The following is a 15,557-nucleotide window of genomic DNA, read 5'->3' as shown; positions in this document are numbered from 1 at the left end:
CTGCATATTGATATAGAATAAATGCAAGCATAACTGAAAGGACCCTTGAGTGAATAATATTACTTAGCTTAATTGACCTGACAATAACATCAGGTACAAAAAGTGTGACAATGATCTAAGAAGTTACCCAAAAAGTCCAAGCTGTGACACAATAGTCAAATTGATCAAATGTTTTATGTTCGGGAGGGATGGCTGCAGATCTATGAAGCCCCTGGGAATAAAACATTAAGGAGGCCATGTGATTAACCCATGGTGGTAGCACAGTGGATAATCCGTAAATGAGGGTCAACTTTTTAGCGGATCAGTGACTCCCCGACTTATATCTAATAGAATGTCTTTGGCAATTAACTGGGCCGTTGTATTGGAGCAGGAAAGTGATTTGTTTTATTTCTGACTGATACGTTTATTTAAATTGTTGCCAACTTCTTGGTCTTTAGTAAATGATATAAAGCCAAATATTTACATTTATCTCTATTGTCCCTCAAGATGTCATAATTTAACACTTCTGATATATATATTACATCAGGTCTATAAGGCTATGTGCACACGCTGCGGATCCGCAGCGGTTTTGACGCTGCGGATTCGCAGCAGTTTTCCATGAGTTTACAGTACCAAATAAACCTATGGAAAACAAAATCCGCAGTGCACATGCTGCGGAAAAAAACGCACGGAAACGCAGTGTTGTTTTTTCCGCAGCATGTCAATTCTTTGTGCGGATTCAGCAGCGGTTTACACCTGCTCCTCAATAGGAATCCGCAGGTGTAAAGCCGCAGGTGGAAGCCGCGGAAAAACAGTGGTAATTCTGCAATAATCCGCAGTGCGGATTTCCTACGGTTTTACCAAAATCAGTGCGAAAAAATCCGCACACCATTCCGCAACGTTTGCACGTGGCCTGAGACTATGCACCGAATACTCTTCGCTGTATACTATGTGAATCCATCCACTGAAGTAAAACTAAACTAAAATAAGATGATTAGGATCAAGGAAGAGTCTCTGAATAGGCACTTTCATATTTGAGATACTGGGAATTATAACAATGTGTTTCTTCCATGAATTACAATAATTGTCTCTACGGTATACAATGCTGGCCCTAATTCACCTTAACACCTGCTAAATATTTTCCTCTTGGTAATAACCAAACACAATTCTCATAAGCGTTTGGCAGCCTATGTCTTGGGAGTAATTGTATACAGTTTATCTGCATGGGAATTGGCAAGAGTTGTACATGTGTACAAGCGTCCTCATCCGGACAAGGCGCATGCACGAGGATGTGAGCAGGACACCATGTGCGAAACATAAGACATGGCTGTTGTCATTGCATCTACTGACCGGACAGTGTGATCATGATACATTGAGTAAGCTCGAACAACAAATACATCAACGTTTATACACTGAACTAGTTTTTTTTTCCTTATACATTGTGAAAATGTTCGCTTCTTACTTTCGGTGTTAATCCTATTTTCTTGGGTGTTAATTTCTATCATAGTTTCTCCAGGTTTAGGAGTAGATTTCCCTCTGAATACATCTATTTTAATTAGAGTAATTGGGAGGTTGTAAGGGCTGGCTATTACCCATTATTCATTTACCCATATAACCATACTTCTGTGTTTGCAGTATAATCTGCCAGGCTACACAGCAGTGCCCTAAAGGGAATCGGTCACCCCTGGGACATTTTTAACCTATTAATACGGGCATACAGGTGATACAATGGTATCCTGCGCCATGCAACAGCGCGATTACACATCACATTTCCGCCCTTCTATGGAGATTGGCTTCTTCTGCACCAGTGAGTCACTGGGAGTGGGGAGAAGATCTTATCACGCACACCACCGGTCACTGGAGCTCACGTAGCAGTGACTCGTCGGCGCATGCGCAGAAGAACAAAGAAGCCAATGCCCATAGAAGGGTGGAAAAGTGATGTGTAATTGCGCTATTGCAGGGTGCAGGATTCCAGGGACACCACTACCAGTCATAGGGTACAGTGACCCTGATGAGAGGGGGCTGGTATGATAATGAAGACCGGAGGCAGAGTTTTCTTCCAGGCACCTCACGCCCCAGAGTCTTGAAGAAAGCATTACCATAACAGAATAAAAGAGGTTTTCTCCACCAGAATACTGCTGATATGCGGCATAGAGGTATGACTGTTTTTACCATTGTGTCACCTGTATGCCCATATTAATAGGTTAAAAACGTCCCAGGGGGTGACAGAGTCCCTTTAAACTCGCCTGCACTATAGAGAGCTCACAACCATCCTACCTATACATATGAATCCTACCTATATATGTGTATACTGTCTGAGAAAAAGAAAGAGCACTAGGACAGGTCTCACCAATGTGTGAATGTAGGCTTAAGGTTTGCAGCATCAAGTTAACGTATTCAGTTTCAAGCTAGGTTTGCCACGTCTGTAATTTTGAATGTAATCCCACTGATTTTTCTTAAATAATTTCAGAAGATGAAAGAAAATACGAATTCATTTTTTGACCAAAAAAAAAAAAAAGCATAATTATGCTCCCATCACCAGAGGACAAGTAGAGCAGCAGGTGCAGGGCAGCTCCTAGAGATGTATGCCATTACAGGTCAAGAGGGCAATATATGATAAACTGAACAGTTTCCAGCCAGTGCGCATTACACATGTATGACCTTCTCTATACTGAAGCCCAGACTGACTACACCCCATATATACACATTTTACAATAGGATAACATAGTACTGTATAGCTATTCTATACAATATGGATATACCCAGCTATTCAATTTCCGAGCCTTCTACAGTCCTGTAGTTTTCTAGAAAAGTAACTTTATTCTCCGTTGCTGTAACCCTGTCCTGGTGCAGAAATAAATATGTGTCACCTCTAACTACGATTTCTTCTAAGTGATTACCAACAATAGCAATGGCACCATTCGGGGGTACAGAAGCACCTGGTTCATGAGGCAGCCTTGAAATTTTGGAAATTTAAGGAGAGACTCCCCCAAAAAAGTCTATGGTGCAAAAGTCAAATGTACGGCTTATCAGCCATTTTCACAGTTGGCTTATAACATGAAAACATGAACATCAGTCCGTTGAACAAAAAATGTCTGAGCACAGTGCAGTTCAACAGAAAAAAAAAAAAAAGAAAAAGCACACTGTCACTGTTTCATTGCTCCACCCTCACAAAACATTAGGAATACATGGATATGACACATACAAACTGTACAAAATTACCATCAGTGTACCAAATGACTACTTTGGTTTCTTCATTTTTTTTTTTTTTTTTTCATTTGGTGTTTTTTTTTATCCTAGTATTTAATTCAAGATACAGTAAGATATTTTACAAACTACCGAGTAATGTAAAAAAAATATTCAGTTTTACTTTTACCATGAAAGGAAGGGCTATACTACAAAAATGTTCATCTAAAAAGATGGCCAATAGGAAAACTACAGCTCTGAAAAAAATATAGAACTATACATCGTCAGCAGAGAGAGATGGGATACTGATCTTGGCTCTAGTGAAGTATGCAATCTTCTCCCTGAAAAAATATGAAACAACATGTGAGTGTAAAATATCTTCAATAAATATTATTTTAAATCACCATTTTCAGGTTTCTTTCAATTACAAAAACAAAAAGGAATCATCAAATATTCCAGATTCAATACTAATTATGGGCGCACACACACAGCAGCTTGACTTTCCATCTTTTCTGCTGCTTAATTTTCAGCTTTACTGTGTAGACTGAGGCAGAGTCAGCAGTACTGTAGTCCTAGATGACATAGAATGGTAACACTATACAAACAGCTAAGGCACATCCTGAGTTCTGTGGATGGACTGTATGCCGCCCTCTTCGAGCATTAGTTCATCGACACTTTATTGTGCATTAAAAGGTTTTTCTGCTACATACACCTATCACCTGTCCTCAGGATAGGCGACAAGTGATCGATCACTGGTCGGTCGTCTACCTGCTGGAACCCTACTAAGAGTCCAAAAAGTATCAGTCAAAGGATTAATGGTGTGAATGTGTGACCTCTGTTCCATTTACTTCTCTGGGACTGACCAACCAGCTATTGCCATCAGCACCAGATAAATGAATGGAGCAGTGGCCACGCATATATGCAGCCCATTTGGATATACAACTGACTTTTGGATCCCATTCTGGAAATTGTTGCAGAGGTCATCAAGAGCACACAACATGCGGACACTGGTTGTAATGTGTGATAATGCTGCAATGCAGAGCAAATGTTGTGTGCCTCACCTGAATGTCTGTACTTGTAGCGGCACCTTCTGGCTCTGTTCCCGTAGCCTGCATACATCCTTTGAGGCTTTTCTCATTAATTTTTCAGCGCAGTATCCTTGCTTTTGTTCTTCTTTTGATTGCTCAGCCTACAGACAAACAAAACCCATCATCTGTCTAACGCTTAAGGCATCCGATCACTAGGATGTATTGCCTAACTTCAGTTAATGGGTCGTTCTGGGCCGTTTGGCAGACAACTTATTTTATCATTATTAATGATGAAGGTCTCATTACTACGAAGCAGGTAATACGTGAATAATGATTTAATCTCTAGCTTCCCACGTAACCTTCAGTATTTACTTGTACTTCGTTTTGCAAAGCATTGTAGGGAATTAAGCTGAAAGAATATATTTTTTCTAACTAAATTAAAAAAGAAGATTTCCCAAGAAGGAAAAACTCTCAGAATATTGCAGATCATATACTTTTACTGGAGAATCTCACGGATTACAGGTTTGCTGGACAATCCATGTAATTCCATAATTTCCTTCTTTTTTTCTCTCAAAACTATTAAATATAATGCTTTGAAATCTAAGCACATAAAACGGTCTTCTAATCCCACTAGTGAGATCTTCCTTACCTGCTTTTCCGCTTGTTTTAGAAGTTTCTGGAAGCGATCATCATCCAAAACACAAGGCGGCAATTCAGTCTCTCCCCTGGCTTTCATCTCCTCTAACCTCTGCTTCAGGTCTCTCAGTAATTGCAGCTCATCATTGAGTCGTCTTTGCCTTGTCCGTGATGCTTGGAGATCCAGCTCCAGGTCTAGAGATGTCCGTTCACGACATTCGTGCATTACTCGTCTCGTCATTGTCTGACTCATGGGCTGGTGGGGAGAGCAAGAGAACAAAGTTACCAGTTAAATCCTAATTGAGAATTCAACAACAACAAATAATAGCAAAATAGGATTTTCTCAAGCCCTATAAGTGGTGCCTGTCACATCTCATCTTGAAGACCCTCACAGGCTCCATTCAACAAGCCACCCTCTCCTCCTGTCCCAGATGACAATGCTTCTATTGTCAGCATTGTCTTAACGTAAAGAGTTATTCCCACCTTCATAGATACACACAAGCACTTTTGGAAACTACTACTTATTGAAGTTCACTGTGCATTCATTGTCTATTGGACTGCTGAGCGAAATTCCAAAGTGCAGATCTTGGTATTTGGCCAGTCAGCGATCACTAAGGTATTCCATATCCTAAGGATAGGGAAATAACTTTTTTTGAGGGGGTAGGAATAACCCTTTATTTTAAGAATTACATCTTCAGTATTAAATGTAAATGAATGGATATGAAGCACATAGACACCACTTTAAACAATAAGCTATCCATTACATATACTGTAAGCATACCCGCTTTACTCTTAAACTGCGCCGTTCTGTTGCATTCCTTATAAAAGGTGACTTTTTAGCGAGGGTCGAGCTGTCACTGTCACTTCGATTTAGCTGTAAGATAGAAATTATAAATTACACTCTAATATACAACACGAATTAATACAGTCATTATAGTAAAGAAAAAGCCTTCAACATGGCTATAGTAATTTCAATAAAATCTGGTGGCACAGACTGGTAAAGGGTTACTTCCAGAATTGTGTTATTTTTCACAATTTATTGTGAACATGCAGACTAAGGCTACTTTTACACTAGCGTCGTACTCGGCCCGTCGCAGTGCGTCGGGCCGACGTACCGACGCTAGCAGTGAATGCGCCGCACAACGGGGGCAGTGGATGCTGTTTTTCCATGCATCCGCTGCCCCATTGTGAGGTGCGGGGAGGTGGGGCGGAGTTCCGGCCGCGCATGCGCGGTCGGAAATGGCGGACCGCCGGCACAAACAAACGTTACATGTAACGTTTTTTGCTGCCGGCGGTCCGCCAAAACACGACGCAACCGTCGCACGACGGTTGCAACGTGTGTGCATACGTCGCAATGCGTCGCCAATGTAAATCTATGGGGAAAAAACGCATCCTGCAGACAGTTAAACACCTTAGTTGAGAATGTTATTTGTATATGTATAACCGCCCCCCACTAATATTTGTTATTCAGAATACCATATCATAGATATACGACCATACAAAACAGAATAAGTCAGGCCGGTCAAGAAGAGTCAAGTCGAAAGGCACACAGCCGACTGGCATTTGTAAACGCACTGATACACATCTAACAAGATCCTATCGAGGCTGATCTCTGGTTACCTCCAAGCCACGGACCCCATAATTTGTCAAAATATTTACTTCTATCCCTTTTGAGGTATACCCCTTTTTCCAATAATATGAGGGACTCAACTTGTTTAACAAACTCTCTGCCTGTCGGGGAGTTTTAGCAATACGTTTTCTAGCCATGTATAGTAATCGCGCAATGGCAAGTTTCCCAGTCACAACAGTACACAGTTCGCCTACATATGCCAGTATGCAGGTGAGAGGATTACTAGTCACCACGCACCCATAGGCTGAATCATTTCTAAGACCTACATTAAACATCATATTAGGTGATCTGTATACTCTGTGAATGACAGAGCTGCGAGAGTCGTTTTGGCTCACTAAGCGAAAGATTGGTTATGTATTCCAGCACTGAAGCCCACTCATCATCTGTAATAACACGAATCTCTGTCTCTCATTTTTGTTTAAGCAACAGAGGGAATTTCTTTAAGAAAGATTTAAGGAAGACAAAGAGAAGCTCCTTATAGACACCACTCCAAAACAATTTCACGTTTCCCCTTAAACCACTCGAGTGTTGCCTTAGCAGTATGCTTTGGGTCATTGTCTTGTTGGAAAGTGAACCTCCGTCCAGTCTAAAATCAGTGATAGGCTAAAACTGGTTTTGCTCAAGAATATCCTTGTATTTTGCACCATCCATCTTCTCGACTTGGACCATTTTCCCCCTCTTTGCTGCCAAAAAACATCCCCACAAACATCCCCTGCTGCCACCACCATGTTTCATTGTGGGGATGGTGTTCTTGGGGTGATGAACTGCTTTGGTTTGAAGCTGGACAGCGTTTACCTTGGTGGCCAAAAAGTTCAATTTTGGTCTCATTTGTTAACAGTACCTTCCTCCACACATTTGGTGAGTCTCCCACATGTCTTTTGGAAAACTCAAAACAAGCTTTACAATTTTTGTTAGTAAAGGCTTTTTTTCTGCCCACCTTTGCATAAAGGCTTATGGTCGTATGGAAAGATATTCCAGTCTCTGCTTGGGAACTCTTCAGCTCCTTAAGGGTTACCTTTTTGGTCTCTGTGCTGCCTCTCTGATAAATGCCCTCCATGCTCCGGCTGAGAATTTTGGTGGTCGGCCCTCTCTTGGCAGGTTTGCTATGGTACCATGTTCTTTCAATCTGATGATAATGGATTTCATCGTGTTCCAGGGATCATCAGATATTGGGATATGTTTTATATTTTTGTTAGTAACACAACCCTGATTTGTACTTCTCAAGAACTTAGTCCCAGATTTGTTTGGAGCTCTCCTTGGTCTTCATGGTGTTGATTGGTTAGTGGTGCTTCTTGATTAATGGTGTTGCAGCCTGTGGCCTTTCAGAAAAGGTGTGTATATACTGACAGACATGTGACACTTAGATTGCACACAGGTGGACTTCCTTTCACTAAGCATGTGACTTATTAAGACCATTGCTTTGCACCAGAAATTTTTAGGGGTTTTATGTCAAAGGGAGTGAATATATATGCACATGCCAATTTTTAGTTATTTTATCCCATACAATTTGTGCCTATATTTTTCTCACTTCACCAAGTTAGACTATTTAGTGGTGATGCATCTCAGACAAATCGGATTCCAAAAATATTTAAGAACACAGGTTGTACTGTAACAAAATTGGTAAAAAGCCAGGGTGGGTGAATACTTTCGCAAGCCACTGTAAATGTATACATTATTATACAGACCACATTACCTTTTAGGTAGTCACAGTTATATAATTGAGCAGGCCATTAAAAGGTTATTCCCAAAATCACAAAGCAGGATATCGCAAGGTGACAAAAAATTAAGCAGATCCCAACAATAAGAAGTTAGACCAATAATCTGTATTTTCGTGGGGAGAAAACAGCCAACTATTCTATTTGAAAATTGAGAAAGTTTGTTACCTGTGCATTTTGTTTTTACAGTAAAATCACAGCTCTATAATAGTAGTGCAACATGTCACCCTTTAGCCTTAGCCTTTCAGATTCAATAAGTTAGGCGGAGCTGCAATACCAGATGCAACCCAAGAACAGAAGTGGCGCCGTCTCTGGAAGAAAGCAGCAGTGACTTCTTAATCCTGTCAAACCACACCAGTGGATTAAAATGTAGTAAAAATTAGATTGTGGTGGTGTCTATATCTGAATACTCATCAATGCAGATTAAGACAAATTATATCCACTTTGACATATCAGATTTTTAAGCAAGGACATATTGTGTAATGCAAACTGTTGAATTTCTAGAAATAGTGAAAATGTATGGAGAGCTTATGAAATGGACAGTGACAGCCAGGACCGGTGCCGAGGAGGAATGTGGAGCTAATGCTACACATGTGAAGTTAAGGGTGGGGACTGGTACAGGTAATGCTGTTTTTGGCTAAGAATCAACACTTAATGCAAGACACTGGGGTCAAGTTACCGGAGAAAAGGGCAGATGCAGATTTCTGAATGATGTCCTCAGAAGCCTAAATGAGATGATAAAACAGAAGATCCTGTTCTTGGTAGAGATTATCTGAGGACATTTGATCTAAGGATTCCCTAGGTCAAGGCTATGCTATAGGATGTACAGGATGCACAGCTGTATCTAGTGACATAACGGATCATGTGCCAGGAATTAATGGAATAATTTTGTGGAGTCAAATTCCAGGAGAGCAGCTCATGGGTCAATTATGGTCATTTTAATATGTTAGACATTATTCAATTTTGGGGGGCATTTCTTCTGAAAATAATACATGCATGGCTACAGATGAAATAGCTTAGAACTTGTAGGCAAAGTTAAGTAACCTAATAAAATAATAAAATGACATTATTATGGAGGGGTGGGGTGTTCGTTTGTTCAGGATAAATTTGATATTTACTGCTTGGTTTACCAACAGATTACAGCTGAATGCTGTGACTTTCAAGCAATGGACACCTTGCAATTGCCTTACTGTCCAAAATGGACAACACCTTTCATTGAATCATTGCCAATTGACCTGTAAGCCCTTTAGGAAAGTCAGTTGGTTAGAAAACAAGTTAAAAAGACACCAAGTTATAAAAATGTGGGTTTTATATTAATTACAGTACACAAATGCAGCATAAATGTACTGGACAACTCCTTTAACACACCATCATTACTATGAGAAAACCCTTTTAAAGTTTGAAGCATACAGTGTCACTGTGCCTTGACCAGCATTAGTAGGAAAAAGGAATACACGAAGAGAGTAAAGGAAAGCAAAACATAAAAAGAACAGGTTAAAATCTCTGATCGCACTTCTGTATGGCCAGGTTTAGCTACTCGAGTTCCATGGGAAGGTATACAAGCTAAGAACTACTCGTTCTTAGACTGAATGATATTTCCGTCTTACCCTACATATGTACTGATTCTTCTCTCCTGGAGAAAATGTCTGAGACCGGACAATCATGCTGTTTCGTACAAACGGCCGCTGTCTTGATCCAAGGTTACTCCTATCCTTGGGCCGGACAGACATATTTTCGCGAATGGCTTCTTCTGTATTTGTTTCTTTGTCAACCTTTGATTCCAGCAAAGAAAAAAAATAGATCTTAACATTTAATACATTCATCAATTTGCAACAAGTAATAGTTTACAAATATATTTGTAAGAGAACAAAAAAATTAATAAAACACATGGCAAGTAAGAAAAAAAAAAAAAAGAAGAAGAAAACTGGAGAAGATGCAAGAAAAGAGAGCCGACTGTCAAACTCACAGCTGGTGTCACAGAAAATAGGGCTCACTACATTATAAAACTTCATTCCATTCATTTCTAGACTGAAATCTGCCTAAGGGAACATGAGGATGTACAGCTTGGAGAGAAATAAAATCTCTGCGCTTCTCCACTTCACAGCAGACCTCGCATGACCTTCAGATTAATATTTACATGCCTGATCATTTATTAAAGCACCGTATAATGTATCTGAATTTCACATCAAGCGGCCAGGCTGTTAAATAAAGCAGGTAGAAGCTGGAACACAAAGTGACTAGGACTTGGCTTCCAATACTTTGCCTGATAAACCAACGGTTAGGGTTTCATATAATTCATTCCTTAATTAAAGGTTGTTGTCCACTACTTCGATATGAAGGACTTATCCTTAGGAAGGTGGATTAGTATCACATCAGTGGTGGCCTGACACCCAGAACCCCACAGATTGGCTGCTTGGAGGTTCGGTGGAGGCCGGACGTAAACAGTGTCTGGAGAAGGACAGCACAGCTCCGTACACGGTTTAGTGGCCAGTGGCAGGTACTGCAGCTAAGCTCCTATCCAAATAAATTATAGGCTAGACCTTTGACATCAAAATAGTGAATAACCCCTTTAATTGATGACATTATATCATTTCATAGGATATGACCATAACTGAGAAGACTGAAAGTGCTGTCAAACGTATCAAGTCTATTAGATTATTTGAATTGTAAGGGTATGTTCACACATGGTGTTCTTCCAACATTTTTATTGCGCATTTTATGCAGCATACTTGGTGCGGAAAAAAACGCAGCGTTTCACAGTACTAGCATAATCAATAAGATTTCTTAAATCTCACGCACACGCTGCATTTTCTTTCCACGTGTATTTTGAGCCTTGTTGTGGTTCTGCCAAGACACGTGTCAATTCTTCAGTGGTTTTTACAGTGCTTAAAATAAATGGGTGACAAGCACAAGTGTAAAAAAAGCTGCAGGAACGCACAGGAAAAAAACCCAAAATGCACATATTGCAAACAGTTTTTCCTGCCACTATTCTGGTTTTTGGTTCAGAAAAAAAACATTGCAAAAACAAAATGTGTGAGTGTATCCAAAGATCTAAGGGGCAACTTTTCTCCTTGTGGATAGCGACAAGCCAGGCGTTGTACGTCAGTGTTAGGAGACCTATACGCCATGCCTGCTACTCTGGGGAATTAAATGCGCAAATTGTCTCTTCAGAGAGGAAGATGGCTACAACTCTAGTGCCACCTACTGGAAGTAGCAATCCTAAAAGTCACTATCCACCTTTTAGCAAGTTTGTCGCATGATGTAGGATAAGGAGCCAAACCATAATCTCAATTTGCAGACACGATTTTTCAGCGTATTGCCCCTCGTCAGTGCAAAGTATGAGATCTGATTTGGCTAGGTGAGAGGCTTAAGACTGGGATCTAAGGGGTAACGTTGCTCCTTATGAAGAGTAACAGGTCAGGCCTGGCATGTCAGAGTGAGATCCCGGTCTTAAGCCTAGCCAAATTGGATCTCATACTTTGAACTGAAGAGGGGCAATAGCCCAAAACACCGTGTCTGCAAATTGAGATTTTGGTTTGGCTTTTATCCTAAGTAATATTGCAAAGCTCGTTAAAGGGCCGATAGGACCTGGTATACGAGAGATGCCCTAAAGTGGCTACCAGGTACACATAAAATTGGCCATATTTATGCGCTAAACGCTCTCATTTTTCATATTTCTAGTGCAGTAATGCAGTTCAGTTTTCATGTTTCATGTTTGCATGTTTCAGCGCTGCAGTGTGCTGCCTTATTTACTTGACTGTATATGAGTTGGTGACTCTAGGTTCAGCACCTGTTCACATTTCGTCTATGTTTGGATGTGACGGTCAGTTTTTTTAAATATACTTTGAATAGGTGGCACTAGAGTTCAAGTCCTCCTCCTCTCTGAAGATACAGTTTGTATAAATGTACCATAAGGTATATGTTGCTGGCTGTAGTGACTTCGCCTCGACCCTCATTGAATAGAAGGGTATATTACTATAGTACAAGTTGACAACATTTACCAAGGTCGGAAGCTCAGCAGCAGGTGAAGCAGTAGAGGTAGGATCCCATCGGTGTGTTCCCTCATAGGGTTCACCATGTGCCTCCTCTTGGTTACCACTCTGTGACGGGGAGTAATAGTCCTCCAGAAGTTCTGTGGTGCAATGTTCATCTAAGGCATCAAATGACTCCTCGGGGGGTATTTCTAACCTATATACAATATATGAAGAGGTTGAGAACTGCATGATGCATTCAATGTCAGCATTCATCATCTAACACACACTAGTCAGAAAGAGGAGTTCCATAGGTGAGATATAATGGACAATTTTCAGGTCAATGAAATATTTCCTTATCTAACTTTTTGAGCCTTCATTGTACTTCTGGTTCATTAAATTTGTGGAAGTACTACAGAATGAGACTAAAACATTCCTTATTGTGGTCATAGTAGTTAAGTATACTATCTAGATTATATGTAAGCCAATAATGATACACAATACACAGTGTGTCAAAAACAATTGCACCTGTGCCCATATGAGGGATTACTAGCAAAAAAATCCCATGCAATCACAGCAGATAGACCCTACATAGAAATATTGCACAGAAAGGGATATTATCAAAAAGTAACTTTATAGGAAAACCACAATATTAAAAATCACAACATTAAAACATAGGGAATGCTATGAAAGGTGACAGCTACACCAAAGCCGCAGGTGAGAGGATAATGACAAGCTATAATCAAAAAATACCGTCCTTATAGAAAATGCAAATGTGCTAGTAGTACATGAGGTATATAACACTCAGCTGGTGAATAGCATCCAGCAAGCACATCCAAGCAAAATACAAGACAATAAATAACGTTATTGGAGCATAATTACCTCAGACCTGCGGCGCCACCCCTACGCGCGTTTCGGCTTGCGTGCCTTCTTCCGGGGGAGTGGCGTCGTCAGGTCAACATGCAGTATATATATAAACGGGCAGCCAATGAGGAATAAATCATGTAATGGCACCGAAATGCCGGCCGTATATTGGCGCATGCTCAGTCGAGACAGGAAGGACACACATCACAGAGTGCGTCATCGCCTAGTGACCGAACTGGAACCTCCCACACTGACGTGGACAGGCGCCGTTCGTACACAGAAGGTTGCGATGGAGACGCCGTCAGTGATCGTAAACAGCCTGACACAGCCGGCATGCGCACTGGCCATACGAGGATACACCGGATAAGAATCTAAATAACGGAACCACGGTATACAAAGTGCATTAGTGCGGACAAAACATTAACAATTGACCATAGAGTGACATGGTATATAAAAAAATAAATAATACAATTATCTAGTGCAGGTTGATACAGTGCAAAATAGTGCCGAAGCCTTATATATAAATAACCACAGTACATGCTGCCAATTTTGAATACAAATAACCCCTTAGACAATTACATCCATATCATGGAAAAAAGCAAGGAGGGGGGCAGCACAAATAAAAATAAAAAAATAAAAAAAAGGAAAACTATATTGCATCCAAAAAAATGCTATAGCAAATGCTGTAGTGAATGCTATAGTGCTAAATTAAATACAAAAAAATTGAGGCTTTGAAAAGTGTGCCGAGGCATGCCTGTGACCCCACGGTGCTCCAAGTCAAGGGGATTGACTGTGTTCGTCTGAATCTTCGGGGTGGTAATGTGGGGCGTCTATTAGCCCAGAAGGAGGCCCGCTGGATTTGGGAATTACGTACTATACATCCACAGGGTTTAAATGAAATGATAAGCTACGCTCCTTTCCTTTGAGCCTTTCGCTGTGTACACTTTCTCTGAGCATTCCGTCATCAGATTTTTTAACTGGCCTCGTCAGGGGTTTTTTTAAATTGTTTTTAATTTTATTGTGTATATTCACTTGGATTTCTCTTTCTTTCTTTAGTTCCATTCAAATTATCATTGAGTATGATTCATATATGTCGGCTGCCCCTGTGGTGAAAAATTTGTCATATATCATGAAGAGGATCTCATATCAATACCGCAGACGTTTTTGAAATGTGGATTCATTGTTTATGTGAATCCATTGTATATTTTGCACTTTCTTCTATATATTATATGTGTATGTTTTTTATAGATATTTCCACAAATATATATTTGGTTTTAAAACCAGGTATATTGTACTATATAATATATTTGTATTTTTTGTCATATTACACTAGTGTGTTGTGGTTGTTTTTAACTACTTGTATCTTCATTATTGTTTCCTCACTCTATGTATGTGTTTGTATTTTTTCACAACATGGATGAATTGTCTATGGGTTGTTTTTATATAATAGCAGCTTGCTATGTGTTTTTTATATGTATGGCTATAGCACTTTTTTGTATTTAATTTAGCACTATAGCATTCACTACAGCATTTGCTATAGCATTTTTTTGGATGCAATATAGTTTTCCTATTTTTTTATTTTTATTTGTGCTGCCCCCCTCCTTGCTTTTTTCCATGATATGGATGTAATTGTCTAAGGGGTTATTTGTATTCAAAATTGGCAGCATGTACTGTGGCTATTTATATATAAGGCTTCGGCACTATTTTGCACTGTATCAACCTGCACTAGATAATTGTATTATTTATTTTTTTATATACCATGTCACTCTATGGTCAATTGTTAATGTTTTGTCCGCACTAATGCACTTTGTATACCGTGGTTCCGTTATTTAGATTCTTATCCGGTGTATCCTCGTATGGCCAGTGCGCATGCCGGCTGTGTCAGGCTGTTTACGATCACTGACGGTGTCTCCATCGCAACCTTCTGTGTACGAACGGCGCCTGTCCACGTCAGTGTGGGAGGTTCCAGTTCGGTCACTAGGCGATGACGCACTCTGTGATGTGTGTCCTTCCTGTCTCGACTGAGCATGCGCCGATATACGGCCGGCATTTCGGTGCCATTACATGATTTATTCCTCATTGGCTGCCCGTTTATATATATACTGCATGTTGACCTGACAACGCCACTCCCCCGGAAGAAGGCACGCAAGCCGAAACGCGCGTAGGGGTGGCGCCGCAGGTCTGAGGTAATTATGCTCCAATAACGTTATTTATTGTCTTGTATTTTGCTTGGATGTGCTTGCTGGATGCTATTCACCAGCTGAGTGTTATATACCTCATGTACTACTAGCACATTTGCATTTTCTATAAGGACGGTATTTTTTGATTATAGCTTGTCATTATCCTCTCACCTGCGGCTTTGGTGTAGCTGTCACCTTTCATAGCATTCCCTGTGTTTTAATGTTGTGATTTTTAATATTGTGGTTTTCCAATAAAGTTACTTTTTGATAATATCCCTTTCTGTGCAATATTTCTATGTAGGGTCTATCTAGATTATATGTAAAATTAATACAAATTTATGTAAATTTAATAAAAAAAATATGGTCGC

At 40.1% G+C, this 15,557-nt stretch overlaps 1 protein-coding gene across 2 annotated transcripts in view; it reads right to left on the bottom strand.

The window, feature by feature from the left end:
* Positions 1–3,322: 3,322 nt before the first annotated feature.
* WWC2 (WW and C2 domain containing 2) overlaps positions 3,323–15,557 on the bottom strand; it is a 245,839-nt gene continuing 233,604 nt past the window's right edge. For both annotated transcript variants that reach the window (XM_077279557.1, XM_077279558.1), the window contains 6 exons: positions 12,176–12,362; positions 9,782–9,946; positions 5,611–5,703; positions 4,843–5,085; positions 4,227–4,354; positions 3,323–3,506 (listed from right to left, as the gene is read on the bottom strand). In XM_077279557.1, coding sequence (XP_077135672.1) covers positions 3,440–3,506; positions 4,227–4,354; positions 4,843–5,085; positions 5,611–5,703; positions 9,782–9,946; positions 12,176–12,362 — 883 coding nt within the window. In that variant the 3' untranslated portion in view covers positions 3,323–3,439. The remainder of the gene's footprint in view (positions 3,507–4,226; positions 4,355–4,842; positions 5,086–5,610; positions 5,704–9,781; positions 9,947–12,175; positions 12,363–15,557) is intronic.

This window comes from Ranitomeya variabilis, chromosome 1 (genome assembly GCF_051348905.1).
Source record: "Ranitomeya variabilis isolate aRanVar5 chromosome 1, aRanVar5.hap1, whole genome shotgun sequence".
Taxonomy (NCBI): domain Eukaryota; kingdom Metazoa; phylum Chordata; class Amphibia; order Anura; family Dendrobatidae; genus Ranitomeya; species Ranitomeya variabilis.
The sequence above is the reverse complement of the archived record's forward strand: the minus strand, read 5'-3'. Positions and strand labels throughout refer to the sequence as shown.